Raw genomic sequence first — 25,029 nt, 5'->3', positions numbered from 1 at the left:
CCAAAACTGAAATCTATGTTCAACCACTAAATATACTCCCATTAATAAACTCCATATTTGATCCAAGGGCGGTACATCTATTATTTATTCATTATCTCATTTAATATCAAAAAAAAAATGAATACTACATAACGGTGGATTGAAACATAAAGCCTAGAAACTTAAAATCAAAATGGATATTGAATATCAAGAACAGTGATAGTTTCTTAAAATTCTTAAAAAAAAAAAAAAAAAAAAAGTTGTCATGAATTTTTTTTTCTTAAAAAAAAAAGTTGTCATGAATTTTTAAAAGAAATGAAATCTTTTCGAGAAAATTTTCTCAATTTCTAACAATTATAAATGGATTTAATTATTAATAACAGATTGCAACAACCGAATCATTAGAAAGTGCAAAAACAAAGTGACTATATGTAGAACAACTTTCTTTACCTTTTATAATTGCATTTAACAAATACAATTTTTATCTACCGCTGATGAACGAAGACGAAAAATGAAGTTTCACAATTCTTTTGCAAGAATTGTGATGCTTGTATTAATCATGAAAATTCTTTGTATTATAAATTATCTTATTCCAAATATAACTCTAAATTTAGGTTAAAAAAATTAACCTTTCAAATATTCATTTTAAATATTAAAATTTGATGTTTTTAGGATTATCTGTGAGTTTGGAGAATGAAAGATCTGAACATTGAAGCTACTAAAACAAGTAATAATGATGTAGTTTAATTAACTAAACATGAATTATCGGAATTCATATTGCGTGCAAAAAATGGTCAAGGAGGAAAAATGCAAGAAAAAAGCAAGTTGTTCTGAAAAATATCTAATAAAATTGTCAGTTAAATTTTAAAGAAATGAGAAATGATGAGAGTTGAAAGAATCTAACGTTGTTCATCATAGTTTGATTGCATTAAATATTGAAAAAAGTTTTCATCTTCTTATCAGATATTTGATTGGTTGAGCGTTATTGAAATTGGTATAGTTGTTACTACTACTAGAGATTGTTTTCTGAATGTGAACAGTTCCAAAAGTTGGAAAATAATAATTTTCATCAAATTCATGGACAAAAATTATATTTAAGGCATATTTCTATATACAGCATATATGTAATTTGCTAAGGGATTATGCTGATATGTTTAGTGTTTATCAATCGTACTTATTAGTGATACTCGATCAAAAGATAAACATATTTTGAATTTTAATTAATCTCATCAAATCAGATTTTGAATTTAGCGGATGCATTGCAGAAAATTTTCCATCTTAATATAATTGTTGATAATACCTATTTTTTAACAAAAGTGTTAATCAAAAAAGTCGCTCTTCATCTATGCTCCGTTGCAATAATATGCTTTCATTATGATGATAAAGTAAATATTTTATCTAAACTTTTACTATATTGTATTAGATATTTGTTATTAGCAAGTTATTCTAAGTTAAATTAAAGGCTGACAGCTAAATTAGTTTAAATCGATTCAATAAACTGAAGGAGAAAGCGGTTTGATATGAATCGATTTGATTCGATAACTTAGATAAGTAAATAAAATCATTACTGATTAGAGTATTACGGGAAGCACTTTTGAAATGTACCACCAATTACAGCTTAATTTAACTTTTTCACATGAATCTGATTTTCAATTCACAGTAAAGAGTTATGATAATATACTAGTTAATGATAACAACTACCCGTAATTTCATTTCGCTTTTTTAAAATTAATTAGAATTTCATTTAATTTTAAGAGAAAACGAAAAACTTTTTTCAATAGAAAACATTAAGTAAAAATTTGATGAAATCTAACGACTAGATTTGACTTTTTATCTTACAATAATTGTAACTTGACATATAAAACATTAGTTTTTTTTTTTGAGGAACAGATGAAACATTTTACAAAATGTCACGAAACTTTTTGTCAATAAAAATATCTTCAGCGAATAGCTATTTAAGTAAATTTAAAAAAGTGTATTAAATGTTTTAAAAAAAATCAATATCACAAAATCATAAAATTCTGACTTCACTACTGGCTTTAATCTTTGAAAGATTTTTAATTTTTGTATTTTTGGTATTTTTCTCTTAATGAAAGTTTGCATGGATGCAAAAGTCACATTTTTGTGTTCAGCAACGATTTCAATAATTGTTTAATTAATTTAAAAATGCTGGATTTGCAATTATGGCACAAAAGTGCTTCTCTTATCACAAAATTTGTTTAGAAATTAAGAAAGAAACATGCATGTTTAATCATTTTATCAATTCATTTTTGTCGAATAAAAATGCTGCATTACTCATCATTGCAATGATCAGGTGATCAATTGAAATTTGCATGTAAATGCAGATCAACAGTAATTCTAATTCAAATTTTAAATTCTGCAAATATTTTGAAGTATTATGTTAAAAGTTAAAAGTTGACCGCACAATGAAATAGAAAACTGATCAAGAAAAAAGAAACAAGAAAACAGGATGAATTTCTGAATAAATTCAAGTGTATTCTGAAATGTCACTTCTAGCAGTTAATATCATACAATATACAATTTGCCATCAAGTGCAAAATAAAACAATCGGTGTTTATAATTGATAATATTATGATAATAAATGGTGGTGGAAAAAAAAATGACTCAAACCTGCCCTACATACTATGCTTGAATATTTTGATGTAACCATCACTAATCCGGTTTTTTGGGCACTTATTTTCAGTTGAGCAACACTCTCGGTGAGTCTAGAAGTCATTATGACAATAAGGGCATCATCATCTCTAATCATCATCATTTTATTCATTGCAGGGTAGCTCATTTAATTCTCGTTAAAATTTATAAAATTTCAATTCTGAAATTTTTAACAACTTTTTCTATTTTCTGATCTTTTAGATTAGGGTAGAATTGTGAAAGTTATCATAAATCTGCCAGCTTTAATATTTTACTAAACCTCAATTTCTTATGAATGTCAACTTTTTTGCTCAGTATAACCGAAATTTCGAAATATTAATTAAAATTAATGCAATCTTTGTTAAACTGAAATATTTAGATAACTGTTATCAGCGAGAAGATTGAAATTGAAAATATAATGTTTTGTTCAACAATTGTAACAGTATTAGTTCGGAGAACCGGTTGAAACGAAAATGTTATTATCATTGAAGTACTGTGAGCACCCTGATGCATTTCATATCCAGAAACTAGTATGCAAGATCTGCTCCTTTGCTCTCTCCTCTTGTCCCCTTTAATCGTCATCGACGAAACATCGAAAATGTTTGTTCCTGCTGATTTCCACACTTTATAGAATGTATCTCCAACAGTGTTTATACTTTTGTCAGTCAAACAGTTGCGCCTTATATCCTTGTATACGTACTGAATTTATTATCATTTTAAGTAGATTTTTCAAAACTTGTCCATTGTTATTTCTAATTCCGAATGTTTATTTCAGGAATCAAATCATTCAAACGTTGCAATTAATTACTGGTAGGAAGTTGAAATTTCTTTCAGTCACTCACAATTTATTTATCAATTCAAGTTTAAATCAATAATTGGACTAAATTCTATTGTGTAAAGCAATGCATAATTATATTATATATCTACTGCTGAAAATTACGATTTCAATTAATGTTTATTTCCTTACAATATTTGATAGCTGTCAACTCTGTGTCGTTTTTGTGTGAAAACAATTGGTAGTGATTAGTAGTGATCAATAACTTTGTTTACGTTTTGACAAATCACTCATTACTATTTACTTTAATTAGATCTAAAAGTTTTTTAAAAACTATGCGTGATTCTGTCAAATTTTCAAATTCTGTACAAAATCTTTTGAGAAAAGTATTGATATCATAGTAAAATTCGAATTCTCTAAAATTCAAGCTTTGTAAGTATTATTGTAACTTATTTAACAGACGAATTCTAGCACAGCTCATTTTGAAGGTCAAAAATGTTTGAAAACTTCAGACATACCGAAAAGATACTATCTTCTGCAGGCCAAGAATACTAAGCAGTCAGTTCAAATCAGTGGCTATCAAGCTAATAAGTGAATTTTATGAAAAGTTCCAATACCATAAAAATTTTGATATTGCACAAATGGTATTAGCAGGTTAACCAAATTTACAGCAAGAATTAGTTTGATGACTTCTAACTGCTAGATGTTGATTCGTGAATTAATTCAAAATTTTTCTTTTATTAATAATTTCTAAATTTCAAAATTTCATATTTTTTGATGTGCAAATTTTTAGCTTATAATCAAAGATGAGCAGTTTTTGAAATTGAAAAAAAATAGTCACATAAAATTTTGGATAATTATCTTGCATTATAATCTTTCTGTTTACATTTTCCAAATAGCATACAAACTATTTATCATCAAGAAATATGTTTAAAATTTTTATTTGCTATAGTGATGAACGAATAATCAATTTCCAATTTTATAATTCAGGAAATTATAAATGAAAAGTGCAAAATAAGCCCATAATTTTATATTTTTCAGTCGAATTTTAATTCTTAATAAGATATACACTAATTTTCTGCTATATTATTTATAAGTAATTAGTAATTTACGATTGATGAGAAGCTCGAATATTAACTTAAAAGTATTTCTACATTAATTTAAAAGATATTTTCTTCGAAGAGTTATATTACTATCATTTTTGACAGAAATACAAGTCATAGTGATTTCAAATTTTACTTTTTAAATTTAAATATATCATCTTTGACATTAAATATAACTTATGCTCATGCTAATATCTCTCACAATATGGAAACTGAGTTATCAATCTTAAAAGCAATGAAATTTCATGAGATTTTCACTTAAAAAATGACTGATGAATGCTTTTAAATGTAGTTTGTATCTGAAATTCAATGTTCTTTTGGGCCAAATTTTTTTGCAGTGCTTCCTTGCTACCATTGAGATATAGCACTGATAGCAAAAGAAATATTTAACTAATATTTTAAGAAAATTAATCCTACTCAATTAAATAAAAAATACTAAAATGATTGTATTCTATTTGTCATTTCATGCTTCAATCATTGATTTATCGATGTCACATATGATTGTGACAAACTAATCGATATTTATATGTTATAATATTCAGATCATTGCTCTGTAAGAGTGAAAATGACAGTTGAAAGACAGAAATGCAAACTAAAAACATTGTATTGTCGCACTGCTCGAATATTACTTTTTATTATTGGAGTCATATTAACCCTTTTTGGTATATCGATGGCATTCCTGGCACCACATCTCATCAATGCCAAAATTTATCAGGTAACAGTAGTGATAAGTCTTTCAGCATTGAAACCGCTAATCAATCGAGATTGAGAATTATTATTATTTTATAACAATGAATATTCAAATTTATGAGTTAGGTCTCATATTTAAATTTGACCTTTAAATATGTCATTTTGTAGCAAAAGAATATTGCGCGAAACAATGAATTATATCATTTATGGGAAAATCCCGACTATAAATTCAGTTCCGAGATTTTTGTTTACTCAGTGAAAAATCCACAACAGGTTTTTTCATTTTTATTACAAATAATATTATTTTGCAAAATATTGCTTTCAATTATCTTTCAAAATATTCAGTAAGTTCTTTTCAATTATTATTTGTTAAATAATCTTCTACTTTTCATCCTATTACTATCTTTCATTGTATTAAATAGTAAAAGGTAAAAAGTCGGGTAGACAAATATGTTTGAATATTTGAAAATTAATTTAAGCATATTTGTTAAATAGATTTGAAGTCAAGTAACTTAATCAAAAACAAGGTAATAAATAAATAAATAAAATAAAAAACAAGTCTCTTTTATAGGTTTTAGATGGAAATAAGCCAGAAATGATTAAAATAGGCCCATATGCATACGAAATGAGTTTGAAAAAAAAAATTCTTGGATTTGGTAATGGTTCTGTTAAATACCAAAATGTCCATAATTTCACTTTTGACAAGAATGCTTCCTGTGCAGAATGTTCACCAACTCGGGAAATTTGGATTCCAAATATTGTTTTTCAGGTTTTGATCCATTTTTTTCATTAAATGGAATAATCATTTGAAATTCTCAAACGTATGAAGTTTTATATTTGTTAATTTTTTCAGAAATTTGTCGAAATTGCTTCAAATCCGGTTACAACCATGGCACAACTTGCTCTTCCTTCACAACAACCATTTTTGAAAGTTTCCGTAGATGATATTTTATTTAAAGGGTACGAAGATCCATATCTTACAAATGTTAGTTCCTAGAATTCTTAAATATATATATATATATATATGTACTTTGGTTTATCGCTAAGTGAATGGTATTATCGCAGTGAAATATAAATAATAAATTTTATTTTTATTTAATTGTTTTGATATTTTTGAGTTTGCATACTTTGCATACTCGATTTATACACATATATGTGAACATTTTGTTAAGGTATGTGCAATACCACTTGTGGATATAATTTGCAAATCGGTATTGAAAGTACCGAAGAGAATTGGTTTTCTGATGCAGGTAAGTATTAAATAATTCCTGATTTCAGTAATGATTTTAATAATTATCTATTACTTAGACTTTCGTTTTTATTAACATCCTGCAAATGAATAAGCAGAAATTTGACGTACAATACAATCGACAAGTCACTAGAGAAATGAAATATTACATTGAAGTGAATAAATTTGTAACTAGTAGAATTACTTGTATCAAAACGATAAGTTTGAGTTTGTATTAACTTAGACTTATCAAGCTTCATTGGCAGCTATACCTTTAGTCACAGATTATGATATATTTTAACAGTTTAGACTTGACTGAATTAGTGATAATCTGATGTTGGATTGATAAATTGATTTCAAATCATACTTCGTAATCAGCTTTTGCTAAAGTAAAATCAGGTTGTTTGTGATTAATAGATTAATTACTGAAAAAACAGGCAATTTTAGAGGAATGGAGCTCAGAAAATTGTTGAAGTTACCACTGGTAGCAATGATGGTAGTGGAACTGCTGGAGAAATATTAAGTTGGGATGGCTTAAAATCATTACCTGCGGATTGGTGGAATAATAAAGAAGCTAGGTAATTATACATTTCCTACAAATTAAAATTACAATGAATACAACATTAAATGTTTTATTAATTCACAAATTAAAATGTGGTGTTAGTATCTATTAAGAAAAGTATATTACAGCTATCCTTAAAAATCTTATGCGATGTGATGATTAAATTTTTAGGATAATTAATGGCACAGATGGTGAATTTTACAAGCCACTTATCAAAAAAACTGATATAATTTATGTGTTTGCTCCGGATCTTTGCAGGTACATTTGCTACCTGTTTGTAATTTATTGCTGTTACTTTAAATAATATTATCTCTTACCTTTTGTTATATTTGTTTTGTTATGCACATAAATATGGCAGAGCAATTGAACTAGTTAAAGTGTGAATTTGCACAGAAAAGAATGAAACAATCTTAAATTTATAGAAACTTTAAAATATTTATTGTGACTTCTTGATTCTTTTTTTTTTTTTTTTTATTTGAATTCGATAGTGTTTGTAAGCTAATTGGTGCAATTTAGATTTTAAAAACATTTTTTCCAACTTTTGGTTGTCATTCATTTTAGATCAATACACCTAACATTTGAGAAGGAAATCGAATACAAAAATATACTAGCATATCGTTTCACGGTAAAGGAAGATTTGCTGGATCCGACGATACCTGGTAATGAAGGATTTTGTCATAATAACGGGAAGACATTCTTTTCAGAAGACGAGAAGTGTTCTCCAAAAGGACTTCTGGATCTCAGCCATTGCTACAATGGTATATATCAACACAATATATGAATTTAGGAGAAAAAATTGAAATTATTTCGATCTAATTAAATGAAAAATTGAATGAATGAATGGTTATAGGATTAAAATATGAGTTAATGGCGAATAAATTATAACTTTCTTAAGATTCCTTGAAAACCCTTAAATTTCTTGAAAAGCAAAAATTCCTGTTTTGTTTTTTTTTGCAGATAATAAAATAAAATTGAAATTTCATTTTCAGGTACACCGCCCATTCTTTTCTCTTTTCCTAATTTTCTATATGCTGATAAAAGAGTAAAAGAATCAGTTATTGGTCTTAGTGAAAGCTCAATAGAACATGATGGTATCGCTATTGAAGTTGAACCGGTTAGTATTAACTATCTGATCACTTTCTTAACATTACTATGATAACTATACTGTTGATAATTTAGTTTCACCAATGATTTTTAATTGTAACATTGATTTTTTAAAAATTTCAGCAGACTGGAACTCTTCTTCGAACTTATATTCGATCACAGATTAACATTGGCATGTGGAAAGGTCGAGGAATCATTTACCAGTTCGCTGCGTAATAAAATTTCCTCACATTCGAAATTAATTTTTTTCGCAGACGTGTACATCTCATGTATGTAAGGATAGATATGTTGGTCGAAGTATTAAATTCCTGAGCTCGAGCCGTTGTTATTCAGTTTTTGATTTCAAGAAGGTAGCGCACAATTCCGGCAGGAACTTTTTTTGCTCATTCATGATCTATGCTCATAAACTTTACTGCAGAATTTACAGCAGTTGAAATTTAAAAACATTGAAATTTATATAAATAACCATGATAAGTTATGCCTTTTTGACGGTGAAATAATCACCGAAAGGTGTAGTTAAAGTACTCCTTAAGGATTTCAAGTTTGCGCTTGCCCTTGAATATCACTGAGATTTATTTTGCTTTATATGACAATAACAAATAATTAGTAACAGTTTATCTGAGGCGTTATTTTAGTGCGGATTTGTCAAGGATGCGAAATGCGATAGTACCACTATTTGCCGAATATCAAGTAGTAGAAATTGGCAACGATTCATTAGCGCTTCTGCGCAGAATGCTTCTACTTGTGAAAGAAGCATTTGCATTTCTCTGTTTCATTCCTATTTCTACTGGTATTCTGCTTATTTCCATTGCTATCTCCATCGAATTACTCTTAAAAGTTCGTTTTTCTTCTTTTTCTTTTTTTTTTTTTTTTGCAATTAGATTTATTGAACACTCAATGTTTCCTTTTCAATACATTTCTTGTCCTTATAGCTGCTGTATATTTCATTGAGGTTCAGTTTTCTTTTTTTTTTTTAAACTTAATTTTTAATCGTTATTAAATAGAGTGGATAGTGATTATAATGATAATAGTAATAATGATGATGATCAGAATAGAAATTGATTAAGATAAAAATAGACATCGGGAAGATTAATCTATTGTTAATGTAGCGATCATATCAAACAAAAAATGATTGTTTCTGGAGAAAATACAAAAAACTATAGGATTTATATATTAACAAATTTTATCAATATCTATTTAAAAATTTTCTTTATTTGTAAAATATTTTCAACAATTTTAATATTTTATTTATTTATACATAATTTTTATACAACTAAAAATTTTAAAAACTTTTACATCTCAATCATAAAGCTGAAAACTAATTTAGACCAGAGTAATCAAGAAACTAATGAGAGACAACTCAAACAAAGTGACAGTACAAGTGCAGTCGTTACCTGGCAATTAGAAGAAGTATGTGTCATTTAAATTTGACAATTCACACACGTGATCATATTTTTATTTAAGGTAGCGGGTAAAAAAGTATTTCCTTGTTATTTCCTTATTTCTGCAGGTAGAAGGTTAAAGATGTATAAAGTAATTCTTCTTTATGATTCCTTTCCATGTTATTCGCAAATTAGAAATGAAAAAATCTTAGAAGTTTTTGTTATTTATTGTCAAAGTAATACAGTGTTAGTTTAATTTAAATAACGAATATTTTTTTAATAATTAATAATAATATTGGTGCAATATAATATGAAATAATCATCATTTAAACATTATTAAGCCTATGCCGACTATTTTATCATTATCGATACAGAACACACAATAATAGTGATTTTTTTTTTTTATTTTATATAATTTTTAGTAATAATTAATAATACCAATAATAATTAATAATAATGACAATGCATTTATTAGTACTTTAAAAACTACAAATAAGATTATCATCCTTAAAAAAAGCATTATAATGTAAATTCTTCGTTATAAATTCGTTTTTTCTCTTTTAAAATGAAATTGATGATTATTGTGGGAAATAACTGATAAGTGGAGTGTAAAAGTTGTCACCGCGGTAAATTCCCTATTTCTAATGGTGATGATACCGGTGATGACAAGGACAAGAAGTAATTGATCTTCGGAAATTCTATCACTATTGATAAGCCTAAAAAGTACATCAAAATTATAAAACTTTTTTCTGAAAGTCTCGGATTTCAATTCATCCATATTTATTCACTTTATCGGAACTATTTTTCATTGGTTATAAGAGTACCAAAAAATACATTTGCAACCATTATCTATCTTCTTCCTTTCATGACTGAAACGGGTAAAAATTTTCGTCCCAGATTTCGTCCCTAAACTAGAATTTCAATCTCATCCTTCCCTATGGTAATTTTTTTGGTAACGTTTATATGACCAAACCAAACCCACCAACATAATTTTAAAAAAATCGATAAACAAAAAAAGAATCTTTGTACTGTCGTAAATTTAAATCAAAATCGAAATTAGGAATCAGGAATTATAGGTCGACTCATTATTCCTATTTAGATTTTGTATTTTATGTTTCATTTAATTCTGCACTTTTTCAATTCCATCAGAAAACTAATAACAGAGCTCCTGGAAATATCAGGAAATGAGCAGGAATCAATGCTTGTCTTAACAAGTACTTGAAAATTAATTTCTTCTACAAATGAGGCAATAAACAAAAAAAAAAAAAGAAACTTAAGCCTATGAGAGAGAGAAAAAAAACTTGAATATTTAAATTAAAAAAACTAAAGCTTAAATTCTCATCCAATGATATTCAAATGCATCCCCAGATTATCATCAGATTGAAGACCAAATGCTCGCTTTATGATTTAACTTTATCCTAGATAATTGATAACTCGGTAATAAAAAAAGCTTATCAGTGACCACTCCAAAAACGTTATTTGCAATATTTTCTAAGATTTGAAACATTTTAAAATGAACAATTTTTCATGACGAATTACTGAAGGTTGTATCGAGCAGCTTTAAAATTAAACATTAATTAGTACAACGGACGAGTGTACTGACTTTAATATAGCAATCAGAGAAAAAACCCACTTCATTACCAACCATAGCGAATTAAACCTAGTACTTTCCATGTAGAACTTTTAGACTGAATAGTCTACACAGCTTCGTAGCATAAAATATAAATTCTTATAAGATCAACCTGAAAGTCTCAAAGTGAATGACGGTGATAAGGTCATATTATTCAACATCTAGTTCAAATATTCCACATTAAATCATACTTATAGAAGCATTTTGCCAAAGAACAACATATGCAGTCATACTGATTACAGAATTCGACAAACCTAAAGTATAAATCTGTAAAATTCCGTTTTGTTGTTCCTTTTGCTCTTAATGAAGTGGTTTTATTCTTGTCTGATGGAAATTAATAAAAAAAAAAAAAAAAAAAAAAATGGCGATTTCTGAAGAGAGCAAAAACTGAACATAATAATGTGAAAACAAAGTTATTTATTAATACTTCAATTTCACGTTGGGAAATGTCTTAATTTTCATCTATTATTTAACCACAAATATTAAGATTTTACAACTGCGATTCACCCGTAAAAACATACCAACATGTTGAAATGCAAAATAAGATGCACAGTTGACATTGTTCTTGTGTCCTTTTAATCTTATAATCGAAACAGAACAGATAAAAATACTATGATAAATTCTGAACAGATGATGGTTGAGATGCAGTAGCATCCTTTTCATAATCGCTATGATCTTCGATATCTCCACTGTCTTTATCAACAATGTCAAGTTCTCGAGAAGACTGCGAAGTGCTGAGTAAAATGGACGATGGCGTTGAAAGAGATTCAAGTAATTTCGCTTCTTCAATCATAACTTGCTCGGTTAAATGCTTTAGTTCTTTTGATGGATATGTATTGAGAATTTTATCTACTTCTGCTGATAATTCATCTGTTTCCCTGCAATGCAAAATATTTCATTAAAATCTCACCTTAAATGAAAGAGAGGAAATTACCCAATTTCAAACACATGCAATTGCAAATGAAACAGAAAAATTTTTGCATATAACTCTGAAGTAGTACTACCTTTTCACACGTATTTCAAGGTCGTTCATGAGTCCCTTCAAATTTTTCTGTCTCTCAAGTAGTTGGCGTACCTGTACCAAGGAATTTTCCATAGTCCGGATCGACTGAACAAAATTATCTGTGTATATAATTATGAAAATAAATCGAATAGACTATTATTGATAATAACGCCAAAAAAATTCAAATTTTTGATCAGTAAAAAAATGCATCAGTCAAGTTTTATCAACCAATTTTTCAATTTAAAAAAAAGACATCAAAGGAAATTTTTCTATTTGGTAACAGTTCAAAATGCTCGTCTTTGGCAAATTAATCCAAAAAATAAATAAAGAAAGAAATTTCTGCCGAATATAAAAATGGGTGACACCTGGTTACATCCCATATTCATTGCGTTTAGTGGAGGTACTTGATGACCTGAAGTATACGCTTCAAATTCTTCTTCTGGCATTTTTAAGCTTTCGGCATTCATATTCTGCACAAATTGTAGCGCACAACTCACATTCGTAAAGTAATAACCTGAAAAGCAGAAACACATGATGACGGAAAATTATTGGAGTAATTTTATTTGCATCAGTTGTGATCTCACCAATTTTACAAAAATATTTTTTCGTCTTATCGGTAACAATTTAATATACTTGCCTAATGGCAATTAATTCAAAAAATTAAAAAAAAAAACCCCCGAAAAAAAGCAATTTCCAACTTTATTTTTTTATTCTTTTACAAAAAAGTTAAGAGTCGAACAACCTGACTCGCCACTTAAAACCCTGGCAGGTAGAGCAAATCGACTGACAAACTTGACGTTCGATTGAATAAGTGGTGGATTTCCCTTTAGAATTACAAAAATCAAAACCGGCAAATATTCATCGGCACCAGCCGGAGCGCCTACAAATAAAAAAACATCTTAGGATAAACCGTACGTATATCGCAGTTATGGAAAGGAATAACAATTCCAAAGAATTAATAAAAAAGATGTATTTAAAAATTGGTTTTGTGGGCCTATAAAAAAAAAAAAGAAAATCTTACTACCACAAAAAAAAAGTAGTTATACTAAGATGTATTTTTTTTAGATTTGTTAAAAAAAAAGAAAAAAAAAAACAGAAATTATTCTGACTTATTACAGACTTATTCTACTAGTAAAAAGTATTTTACATTCTGTGATGACTCGTTAACAGCTGTTTTAACAATTTAAAAATACATCTCAGCATAACTATTAATATTAATCAAAACGACTACAATGTTACGAGGATACATTAAAATAAGTTCCAGAGCATTGGTACTGATCAATATCACCAACCTGAGCGACTTTCCTTTAGTGCCTCGAAGATCATTTTTGAGCAACGAACCAAACATTGCAATTTTTCTGCTGCTCCACGATGACTGTTCATATCAATAATCTCAGTTATTGCTTCATCCAATTTATCACGAACCTGTCAATTAAAAACTTTCAAATGTAAGTCTTTTAATAATGAATACGTCAGATGAAGTGATGCAATTTACCGATTCCTGACTAAAATCAAGAGTGGTTTCCAGAAAACCAGCTGTAACCCAATTCAAAGATCGTATTCTATCTTGCAAAGATAGATCTGCAGTTTCTTCGTCAGCTCTAGAAAAACATTCTAATTTAGATATTTAAAATTTTAAACAAAATGAGAAAAAGTCAAGAATTCTACTGATACTCTACTCCATAACAAAAGTAATCTTAATAGTCATAAAAGATTTTATGAACCGGACAAAATTAAATAAATACATGTTCAGAAAAAAACAAAATGACATGCCTAGCGCAGAACAATGTGCTATAAGCCCGTACACATATATATTGCTCTACTTCTCCCATTACTTCTTCAACACTCACATCAATCAATGAACCTGAAATTTCACGAAACATGGCATATCAGATATATGAATTGCTGAACTATTTCGTAAAATATGTTAAGACTCATGAAGCTCTCTATGTTCTACATTAATATTTCAAAAACTTATTTTTAACAACGAAACAGTTACCACTTATAATGGGGTTGTGACGCATTTTGTCTGCTAAAACCTGATAAAAATGTTGCACCATACTTGAGAGGTCATCCATATTAACGTTCTGCTGCTAGAAATCAAATAAGCTACACAATTTCAAGTACCAGTTTAACGAACCCAATTCTAGAGAATTACAAAAAGTAGTCGTAAGCAAGAAAACTCTTCAAATTTTATCATTTCAAAAAAAATTTATTTCGAGAACTGAAGCATTCCTGCTCAGTGTTTTGCTTATCTATGATTAAATTTGGATAGGAAAATCAAGCTAACTTCTAGAATTTTATCAACAGCGTGATGCGTTTGCTGAGCTATTTCATGAGCAGCTGATTGCGGAAGATTATTTTGAAGAAACTCGTGAAAACGATCATAAGCAGAGCTGCTTTCTTCACTAAGACGATGTCTGGAAGTTGGTTATTAATAAATGTTCTTCATAAATTAGAACAATGAAAGTCAATTATTTTTCCAGTAATATGCGTAAAGAAACGACTAAACTTTTGGATTTTATTCTCTTTTAAACTAATGTAATTTTCATCCACCCTTATTACGTCTCTTGCTTTTTTCTTTTTTTAATATATATGCAGTGAAGAAAGATTGGAGATGTTTTAAATTATAAGTTCATGCTAAGAAGTAAAATGGAAGAAAAATTACCGGAAATAAACGAAACTACTAAAAGAAAAAGATACAAATAAGTGCTATCAAAGAAAAAAGAAAATGAAATACCTTATTGGTGTAACAGGAGATGGTAGTGTAGAATGTGATGCAGATGTTGTAAATACCATTTCTCAAACGAAATATTTAAAAAAGAGAAAAAAAAAATGAAATTTGTTTTTCGCAAGCTTATCAGAAGTGCTGAATATAACATGCAAATAATGACAAACCTTGAGAGGAGTTTGAATTAGCAGTTAGTGATGGTGATTTTCGAAGAATCGATTTTAACGTAAGTGAACGACTTTCTGTTGATAGCTTCCGACGTCCTTCAAATTTCTCGAAACTTAGAAGTTCTCTACAAATAAAAAACACAGACTGACTTGCAGGGAACTCAGTAAGCAAAATAAAAACCCAGAATTTTTTGAAAAAAATTATTGAGAACCTATTTTTAGTATAGCACTGTGCTTTCTTCTCCTCCATTTGATAAGCTCGCCAACACTTCGAGCATCTCCCTTTCCATTGTGGTGTACCGTAGAAACCACACTGATTAACACAAAGCTGCAAAAACTAATTGCCATATTTTTCTTGTCCTGGCAAAATCTAGTCTAACTCTGAGAACAAGATAAAGCTTTCCTCATCTTCAACGACTACCTAATTTCTAGCTGCAAAAACATGATAAAACTGACCTGGCTTATCTGAAGGTTAAGAAAAAAATCCATGAAAAATCCATGCTTACATATTAGTTACCGTTCAATCACTACAATATTCTTAGTTATTCAATTCAGATTTCCAATGACTAAAGTGTAGTTTTGTAATTAGGATTAAGAAAGCAAAGAAAGTAAACATCCAATTAAAAACTATAAAGATTATACCAGATCTCCTTCCGTAATTTGCACTCTCAATCGTTTATCAGATGAAGAAGACTTCAGCAGTTCTTGAGTTCCATTATTCGCTACTTCAGTCCCATCCATCTTGAATTCGCTAAATTTTAAGATCTAAACAATAATGCTGATATCACTATAGAAAAGATACGATGAAACTAAAATAATTCGAGAGGAGAAACAACCAATAGTTTAAACTCAAAACACGACAACACGTAGCAAATGGAATTTCAATTATTCAATGAACTGGAAAAATTAACAATGAAAAAGGTGAGAACCACAAATAACAATACCGGTTTACTCGGAAATCAAAAATCAACAATGACCAACCGATGTTTAATAATATACTGCAATTAACAATGGTACCAATAAAACCATGAAAGCCTGTTTGAAGACAATTTATCTATACTTCAACCATTTAATTAAGTAAAAACTAACCTACATGCACTTAATTAAGTAAAAAACTAACCTAAATATACCAAGTGGGCAATTTGAAATAGTTGCAATTATCAGTAAGGATTGTAAGTATTCTTATTACATGCAAAGTGTATTTCCGAGGTAAACAAATAATTCAAAAACCTGATTTTGATAAAATTTTAGAATTCTTAAGATGAATAAAACGCTCAGTAGAACATAAATAAGGAGCTTAAAAAATCAGATATTTGAATTTTACTTCTTATGCATCGCGAATGATATATAAAATTAATCCAATAAAAATTCTGGCTATGTCTAAGCTAAACAAAAAAAAAAAAGAAGCTATAATCAGCAAAAGTATCATCCATTCTGCTTATAAGCACTGTGATCAAATGGTCTTAAAACACTCCATCATATATAATTTTTTTTAATTTACGACTTTATATAATCCATTAATTTCCGAACAACTTCAAAAATATAATTTTCAGTTTTTGTCAATAAAGACCTATTTGCACTTGCACAAAATGAATACCTAAATATACAACAAATTCCTTTGCAAGCAATAATAAAATGAATTTTCCAGTATAGCGTTTCAATTAAACTAGCAATGAAGAACCTATTAATTGCGTAACTACATGAAATGAAAAGAAAATTCTAGCTTCATTATTTAACTGATCATCAAGCAATACAAATATCAGCAGTGGAAAATAAACTTCTTTAAAAAATTAGGAAAAAAATATGAAAAACTCAAATGTGCTAATTTTAGGATTTAAGAAATTGAAAAATCTAAATGAAGGCACGATATTATTTTAAGGTACAGAAATCGAAACAATATTTTCAACAACCAATTTGTTTGACTCCGAATGAAACAAAAATATAAATCACAAACAATAACTTAAATGAACATTTGATCGAAAAGATCTAAGTTGAAAAGAATCAGATATCTACAACAGTAACGTCATCGGAAGTGTCATCAATGCTTCGTGACTTCTTTGGTTTCTTTATTTTTCGTTTTTCTTCTGGACAAAATGGATTTTGCTTCTCATAAAATTCTTTCAACAACTTCACAGCCCGACTAACATTAAGATTTGGCATAATTTCAATGAAATGTTTAGCTCCATACTTTTCCCTTGTTCCAACACTAAGTAAACCACCAAATCGTTCATTTGCTGCACCATATAAGATTTTTTTCAAATGCAGATGATATAATGCTGAAGCACACATGATGCATGGTTCAAGGGTAACGTATAGAGTCGTGCAGCGCATTACGTCCTCCAACTCACGTCCGTTATCCGTGCACCACTGTTTCATCATTTCAAGAGCAACCATTTCTGCATGATACGTGGGATTCTTCGAACGATTTACATCATTTCGCCCAAAAGCTACTTCTTGACCTTCGAAAACAAAAACACAACCAACAGGAACTTCATTATTAGCAACTGCATCTACAGCTATTTCAAAGGCTCGATTCAAAAAATGAACTTCTTCCTTGTTTAATTTCTCTTCCAATGACATCAGTACAACATCCACAGCACTTCGCTAGAAATAAACCATCTAAGGACCAAGTGACTTCGGTCAAACACTGACCTGGCCGCAATTACTTCACGACTTCTAACTTCTGCTGAAAAAACACAGATGGACAATCCAAGTTGTAAAAGGAACAAAGTAATCCATAAACCTATAACAGAAATCCAATCCAAGTCATTTTATTGAAAAAAGTGCACGGACTGATTGGATAAAAAAACTTTAGTTAAATTTTAATTGAATAGATTTCTGTACACAGCAGAACTTCCCAGAACATCTTCTGAAAACTTTAATTACTACGTCTTAATTGGTAGGGAAGAGAAATATAGTGAAGTTGCATTGGATATGTGAACCTGTAACATCAGAGAACGTAGAATGTATTCAGCATCGCAATATCGAATACAATATGAATATCTAATAGCATTCACGGGAACATCTAAAATAATTGCTTCCTCTTCTGATGGAATAATCAGTATAGATGATCGTATTAACGGTGATGAACTGGTTATGGAGAAATGAAAACACAGCTTTATTAATAGTTGAATAACACAACATAAGCATCACAGATAAGGTCTAAACACAACTACTACAGATTGGAAAGATGAATGAAATCATATCAAAAAAATCTATGGAAATGGTATGAATAAATAAAGATAATTTTATATCACTCTACTTTAACAATACATGAAAATTTTTATATCTTACAGAATTCTAGAAAAATCCGCCGATAACCACAATAGTTTGAATACCTGCATTTTGTGAAATTGCAAGAAAAAATCTGCAAGGTAGCAACAACTTATTTGCTATTGTCTCTATCGTACGCCGGCAATCCTACGCTTTCTGGTTTGAAATCTTCTAAACTTCTAAGTATCAAATTAATTTTATTTTGCAGTTCATCAGGAATCTTCATGTAAGTTAAATCTGGTACCATAACAACATGCATGCCAGCTGCTACTGCTGCATATACTCCATTAGTTGCATCTTCGAAAACGAGAACATTTTTAGCTTTCTCAGGTTTCTCTTCGAACCTAGCCATTGTTACCAGGAAGGGATCTGGAGCCGGTTTCCCTCGTTTGACGGCAGGATCATCACCCGATAAAACCTGAATGAATGAAATTATTTGTTTTCCTCTTTTTAATTGTCTGAGAACTTCAGCAGTTAAACTTCGAACTTCAATGCCTGTTTTCTGAACACATACTTTCAAAACGAGAGCAAAGAAGGGAAACTTTTTTAACATAATGTAGCATACAAAAAATTTATAATATATTTGAATCTCAAAAAAAAAAAAAACTTGCCCTCAAAGATATCAAATCCAAAAGCTCCTTATGATACTGAGTTTTGAGCTCAAATTCTTTTTTGGTTGAACCAGTACATATAGCCATAGGTATACTGTGAGCCTTTAAATGCCGTATAAGCTTCAACACGCCAGGCATTAATGAACATTTTGGTAACATTTCTTCCGCCATTTCATCATACTTTCTACAGTACTCGTCAACGTCGACTTTCCCGGACAGTTTTTCCTAGAAACGATGTTTAATTACAAGATTTACTAAAAAAAACCTTTAAGCAAACTTTTTATTAACTACTTCGTATCTTATCAAAAAATCAATTAGTAGAGCTAATTAAAAATTGATCTTTCGAAGCTTTTTTCCCATTGTGATATGCAGGAATTCGCAAATTTCTGAAGATTTTTTTGAAGGACAATTAAGGTAACGCAGATAAAGCATCAAAACTACTCTAGTAATTTCAACAATGTTGTCTTATATTTAGATCTCTTTGGCAATTTAAGTGATTTTAATTTTTGCAACAGGCTAAATGAAGTTCATAACATAGAATTAAAATGGAATCATAATGAGGATGAAACGGGATGAAGCAACATATTTTCAATATTATGGAATTGTCGCTTGCTATACAAAATGTTTTGAACAGAGAATAAAAAATAAACAAACGTGTTCAAGTATGTATGTTACAGCGGCTTTCTTAGGCATTCCCGTCACCAAACCTCTCAAATGCGAAGTGAATTCCTTATTATATTTCGACAATAAACACTGGTTTACCTTCGAGAATACTACTTCAGTATCGATCAATAAGCCATCCAAATCAAAAATCACATGTGTTATCTTCAACATTGACTTCATGACAGCCATCTGAAACAAAAAGTGGTGAAAATGAAAGTCATTGTGGAGCGCCACTTTATATTTCATCATAATTTCAATCTTTATCGAAAATAATATATCTTTCATATTTCCACATGTACGTACCAGCAATCTACCACGCTCAATTTTGAAACACTGCATAAAATGAGACATTTCTGTGCTTTTATTTATTCATTTCTACATTTCTATTCAGATATTCAAATTCTTAAGACTTCTAATCCCTGTCTGAAGTGTAGAACAAATCACTACGAACTGGTACTTATCAAACCTGAACATCATATGCTGTATACACAACTGACAGATAAGTAATTTATGGATTCAGAATTATCGTCAAAAGTATTACTATGTCAGTGGCGTAAATCAATATGTGACATTTGCTTGCAATTGCGTTTTTTATTACATTTATCTAAGTAATTCATTTCTCAAAATCTGCTTTCAGTGAGGCTAAAAACATTCTATAATGTAAAAGATGGATCATTTAAAACTTACGTCACATGATTCGGTGTTCATCTTTATGAGAGATCGAAAAATAAAGACCAGTAATGCTTGCACTGATAGGAAATCAGACACACTGCGCCGGAAATGTCAGCACTAGCTATAGCTGCACCAGAAAGTGTCAACTGATGAAGAATGCTGCAGCTCTCTTCTGAGATAATACTGGCTTACACTTTTATGCTAGGCTTAAAACATATGTAGTGAGAGAAATACTAACAGGCTATTACACCCTCTATCCATTCTCTCATTCCTCGTTCTTCTATCTTAGTGCTTACTAATGCTTTTTTGCTTTTTCTATCTCATTGCTTACTAACGCAATTTCCCAACACAACTACAGGATTACAAACTCCATATTTATATAAGAAACAAACTGAAATGAAGTTACTTTGCTTTGAAATCAATTACTTTTCGAAGTCAAAAATGTTACCGTACTACAGTCGAACAGCAAAAACTCTTTTTGTCTTTTTCCTAACTTCATTTCTCACTACTAACGTCGGAGAATATTTCCATTCAAACTAAATTGTTAATGCGAAAAAATATCGCAAGAACCTTTAGCTCCATAAGCTTTGACAATGAGGACGTTATATGATATACAGCTACATAGCTATACTGATAAGATTACGTATCTTAGGACTCCGCAGGATTACAAACTTCACATTCATATAAGAAACAAATTATAGCGACTATTAGTCAACCTATGACTGTTCCCAATATTCCACTTGTGCTTAGAATGGTTACACCAGTGAATGCACAAATTTTCTTTTAATTACAGATGTCCACATATAGTGAGATAAAATTGAGGAAGTGTTATGCTTATTGAGAAATAAAAATTTTATTTCTAAAGTTTTCATAATTTAAACAATCGACGAATTTTAATGGTTTGTAGTAATTTAATACCTAACAAATATATGTAAGTAAAAATACATTCTCAAGCTTTAGAGCAAATAATGATTAAACAATTAACTTACACGGAGTTGTTTCTTTAGCGATGCTCTGCACTCATCGTTACGAGCAAGAAAAGACTCTCCTACAATCTACAGCACTGTGCACTGAGGTATGGATAATAACACCTCGAATTATGATATCCTTTATCAGTACAGCTGAAGCATCATAAAATACCGCAAAAACGCTTAAATTTAATCAAATGGTGGTAAGCCAAACATTTCTGGTTTAAATTCCTCCAAACTATTCAATACCAAAGTTATTTTATCTCTACATTTTTCAGGACTTGAATAACGCAAATCTGGTACCATCACAACATGCATCCCAGCTGCTAACGCAGCATAAACACCATTTATCGAATCTTCAAACACTAAAACATGAGCGGCGCTTTCCGGTTTTACTGAAAATCGCCGCATTGTCTCCAAAAATCCATCTGGCTCCGGCTTTCCTTTTTTAACATGCGGATCATCGCCAGTTAGAACCTGTACAAATACGTGAGGTTTCAATATACTGCATGGTACACTGTATATTTCCTGGGTAACATAAATTAAAATTTTTAGTATTTGCAGATGATTTTGAGATGAAGAAAAATTTTTAACACAATTACATGAAGTGGAATGAGATCAGACAATTCCTTTTGATTTTTCATTTTCGCATCGAATTCAAAAGTATTAGATCCACTGCATATTGCTGTTGGAATTTTATGTTTAGCAAAATGTTTCGCCAGTTGCATAGCGCCGGGTAATAATCGACTTTCAGGGAGATGCTTACCTAGTAAGTCCAAATATTTCTCTCTGTACTCTTTCAAATTTACTGTGCCAATCAAGTGTTCCTGAAAACTGACTTTGAAACTCAAGCAATAAAATTGGGTGAATTTTTCTTATTACTTTTGAAAAATTTTCCAAATGACAAGAAGACCGCAAAAGATAATGTAGTTTGAACAAAGAATGCATTATGAATTTCAAATTGCTTAGATCTGATTCTGGATCGTGAGAGTTTAGAATAACAATAAGAACAGAAAGTAAAGACATACATGCTCAAGCATCGTTTGAATTGCATCATCCATCTTCATACCAGTTGTCTTTGTCTTTAATTCCATCGTGTACTCCCTACCATAACTTTTCATTAGTTCTGTATTGACTTGGGTATAAATTGTTTCTGAATCAAGCAATAGTCCATCCAAGTCAAATATTATATGGGTGATTTCTGGACTTAAAATATTCATTTTCCCTGAAAATCTAATTTAAAAACATTTATTTGTATTATACGAGAACCCACCACAATACAAACGATAATCCGGAACTTAATACGCGGAAATCGAATTTTCTTTATAATGTAACACTTTAAAAGATAAATATGAAGAAGTGATTTAAGTATATTAATAGTATGCTCCATCATCATACTATGTACTATACTTCATAGAATTTATTTAAATGTTATTCAGAAATGAAATTCTACAGAAATTGACAACAATACTTGGTTAAGCTCGCAGCAAATATCTAATCAAATGATCAACCCCCTCAATCACGTAATCTGTAATAAAGCTGTACCATCAGAAATAGCATAATATAAAATACTCAAATACAGTAATTATAACTGCCAGAAAGATTACGTTTTAGCAACAAGCAACTGAAATAAATAATAAATATAGAACGGGTTATTTATCTCTACTGATAATGGAAATCATTAAGACCTTGAAATTTATAAATTTTTATAAAAAATCTGTAAAAATCATTTAAAAAATTTATAAAAACTATTAAAAAACAATTTGTAAAAACTGTTAAGTTAGATACACACCCTCAATCCAATGAAAACCAATCAATCAGTTTTTGACGAATTAAGATTTCTACATTGAACATGGAATTAGGTCAGTAAGTGAAATAGGTATATAATATAGAAATAAATGTTAAATCAGTAATATACACCACAGCAATTCACTGTCTCCAATGAATTCGCCAATACATAACTATAATTTCTGTTGTACTTTTCAACAAAACTCGATCCATAAGGCCAACTCGCATAGACTAGTCAACAGATTCTAACGAAAATAGTGCCAAATCATCACAATTAAAATCGAGAAATTTCCACATGTCAGATTATAACTAGATGTGACCAATAAAAAAAGAAGTTGAATTTTACTTAAATTACTAGAAAAAAAAAATACTAAAAGTGTGCAGCAGTCGACAATCAGTTGATAGTTTTGTGTTTTCGCATTTTTATCAAGTCTTACTTCTTATCTATCACAAACTGTCCACTATAATTTCGAAGAAGTTTGACATTAACAACTATAAATCACTCCGAAACAATCCATCTACGTCTAATGTCATATTCGTTTATATTTCCATCACTAAGTAATGCTTACCTTCAATAAATCGATGTCATATGAATAGTTGTAGGGAATTTAATCAGTGAACACATCAAATGCATCTTCTGATACCAATACACCATCTATTAACCATATGCTGAATGACATCAATTAGCGCACCTCTCATAGAACTTTCGTCTTTTGCATTTCACAACGGAAGCGCAAATTGACAAAATCATCCAAGCAGAAATCACACACAAACACATACACACATACATGCAGACACATACACACACACATACAGACACATATATGTAAAGAATTATTTCGCAGTCTTTTGTTTCCACAGCCATCAATACTATTTTCGTCACTCTCGCTCATCCCTTCTGCCTCCACCTGGAATACACTCTTTATTCGTTTTACTGAGTTTTTTTTTTTTTTTTGTTTTATTGGCTTAATCATATGACAACGGAGGTAGGGACTTCGATTATCAAATTGTTACTTCCTGGCTGTAGGGTAGGGACTTCGATTATCAAATTGTTACTTCCTGGCTGTAGGGTAGGGACTTCGATTATCAAATTGTTACTTCCTGGCTGTAGGGTAGGGACTTCGATTATCAAATTGTTACTTCCTATCATTACTTTCCTCACAATTCTGTAAAACTTATTGTACTACTGCTACTGTTGATAAAGGAATTATTATACTCCTGTGCTACCCCATATAATTAATATCTACATCTAACAAATCTCCTCGAGATCAGCAAACCTCTCCCAAAACAAATTTTTCAAATCTTTCTCCCAAAACAAATCTTTCAAATCTTTCAAAAAAAAAACATTTTGGATTTGTCGTTGACATGCATGCATTACATTCAAATTGTATGTTCATAATATATTTTCCCTTTATCTTTCTGATTATCACTGATTAATAATTTGTCCACACTTATCGCTTATCGCTATTCAGCTAAAAGTGAAAAGAATTATTTTGATGGAAACGGAGAGGCATGCAACTATTATATGTTTGTGTTTGTTTTGTCCCCAACGATTGATTGTCCGATTAACTAGCATGTAAGGTTGATCGTTTCTGTTGCTAATACCTACCCGGTTTGAGTGGCAGTCAGCGGCTTTATTATTTTTTGGAAATCGGTCATTCGAATCCGATTGACCAGTCTTAACAATTTAAAATTGCAGTCTTTTATGCATGCCATTCAACATTCTGATAAAAATTGATTTTCACTATGCTAAACTGATCACATCTCTTAAGCAAGTTAATTTCACCAATTATTGAAAGGATAAACTATCCCAGCAACGATAAATACTTTTATTAATGAAGAAGAATATCTTTTTTCATTCTCTTTGCAGCAACAAAAAAGGGAAATGCGTCAAAGCAGGTTAGTCATATTCAAAAGAAAGAAGTGAAAATAGAAAAAAAATTAGAAGTGAGGGAGGAGAAGAGAACGAAAATATGAAAAGAAAAAATACAAAAAATAAAAAGCTAAAAAAAATTAAAAATTGAAAGGAGAAAAATCAAAAAAAAATT

General features: G+C 29.8%; 5 protein-coding genes across 7 annotated transcripts; 1 reads left to right on the top strand and 4 right to left on the bottom strand.

Moving 5' to 3' along the window:
- Positions 1–5,074: 5,074 nt before the first annotated feature.
- Positions 5,075–9,498, top strand: Bma-scav-2 (CD36 family protein; the record flags this gene model as incomplete). The annotated part of the gene is made up of 12 exons (XM_001897390.2): positions 5,075–5,224; positions 5,368–5,472; positions 5,771–5,968; positions 6,053–6,184; positions 6,372–6,449; positions 6,875–7,005; positions 7,161–7,247; positions 7,551–7,747; positions 7,979–8,103; positions 8,217–8,305; positions 8,729–8,930; positions 9,421–9,498. The coding sequence occupies 12 exons, from the start codon at positions 5,075–5,077 to the stop codon at positions 9,496–9,498; spliced, it is 1,572 nt and encodes a 523-aa protein (XP_001897425.2).
- A 2,217-nt stretch (positions 9,499–11,715) lies between these two features.
- Bma-rabx-5 (Rab5 GDP/GTP exchange factor, putative) lies at positions 11,716–15,747 on the bottom strand (the record flags this gene model as incomplete). Its single annotated transcript, XM_043077440.1, has 13 exons — positions 11,716–11,983; positions 12,110–12,213; positions 12,474–12,622; positions 12,851–12,988; positions 13,401–13,533; positions 13,604–13,709; positions 13,882–13,972; positions 14,108–14,201; positions 14,399–14,528; positions 14,849–14,909; positions 15,007–15,131; positions 15,219–15,334; positions 15,649–15,747. 13 exons carry the CDS (start codon positions 15,745–15,747, stop codon positions 11,716–11,718), a joined length of 1,614 nt encoding a protein of 537 aa, XP_042933374.1.
- Positions 15,748–17,007: 1,260 nt separating this feature from the next.
- On the bottom strand, positions 17,008–17,586 carry Bm4705 (tRNA-specific adenosine deaminase 2, putative; the record flags this gene model as incomplete). Its single annotated transcript, XM_001897392.1, has 1 exon — positions 17,008–17,586. One exon carries the CDS (start codon positions 17,584–17,586, stop codon positions 17,008–17,010), a length of 579 nt encoding a protein of 192 aa, XP_001897427.1.
- Positions 17,587–18,391: 805 nt separating this feature from the next.
- Positions 18,392–20,261, bottom strand: Bm9715 (the record flags this gene model as incomplete). Of its 2 annotated transcripts, XM_043077438.1 has the most annotated exons (4): positions 18,392–18,697; positions 18,891–19,115; positions 19,545–19,742; positions 20,241–20,261. In XM_043077438.1, the coding sequence occupies 4 exons, from the start codon at positions 20,259–20,261 to the stop codon at positions 18,392–18,394; spliced, it is 750 nt and encodes a 249-aa protein (XP_042933372.1). The 2 variants fall into 2 exon arrangements, with proteins under 2 accessions (XP_042933372.1, XP_042933373.1); XM_043077439.1 differs by lacking the exon at positions 20,241–20,261.
- Positions 20,262–21,337: 1,076 nt separating this feature from the next.
- On the bottom strand, positions 21,338–22,413 carry Bm9714 (haloacid dehalogenase-like hydrolase family protein; the record flags this gene model as incomplete). Of its 2 annotated transcripts, XM_043077437.1 has the most annotated exons (4): positions 21,338–21,346; positions 21,497–21,670; positions 21,796–22,020; positions 22,222–22,413. In XM_043077437.1, the coding sequence occupies 4 exons, from the start codon at positions 22,411–22,413 to the stop codon at positions 21,338–21,340; spliced, it is 600 nt and encodes a 199-aa protein (XP_042933371.1). The 2 variants fall into 2 exon arrangements, with proteins under 2 accessions (XP_042933371.1, XP_001897429.1); XM_001897394.1 differs by lacking the exon at positions 21,338–21,346 and having other exon boundaries at positions 21,383–21,670.
- Positions 22,414–25,029: the final 2,616 nt, after the last annotated feature.

This window comes from Brugia malayi, assembly GCF_000002995.4.
Source record: "Brugia malayi strain FR3 genome assembly, contig: Bm_v4_Chr1_scaffold_001, whole genome shotgun sequence".
Classification (NCBI taxonomy): domain Eukaryota; kingdom Metazoa; phylum Nematoda; class Chromadorea; order Rhabditida; family Onchocercidae; genus Brugia; species Brugia malayi.
The sequence above is the reverse complement of the archived record's forward strand: the minus strand, read 5'-3'. Positions and strand labels throughout refer to the sequence as shown.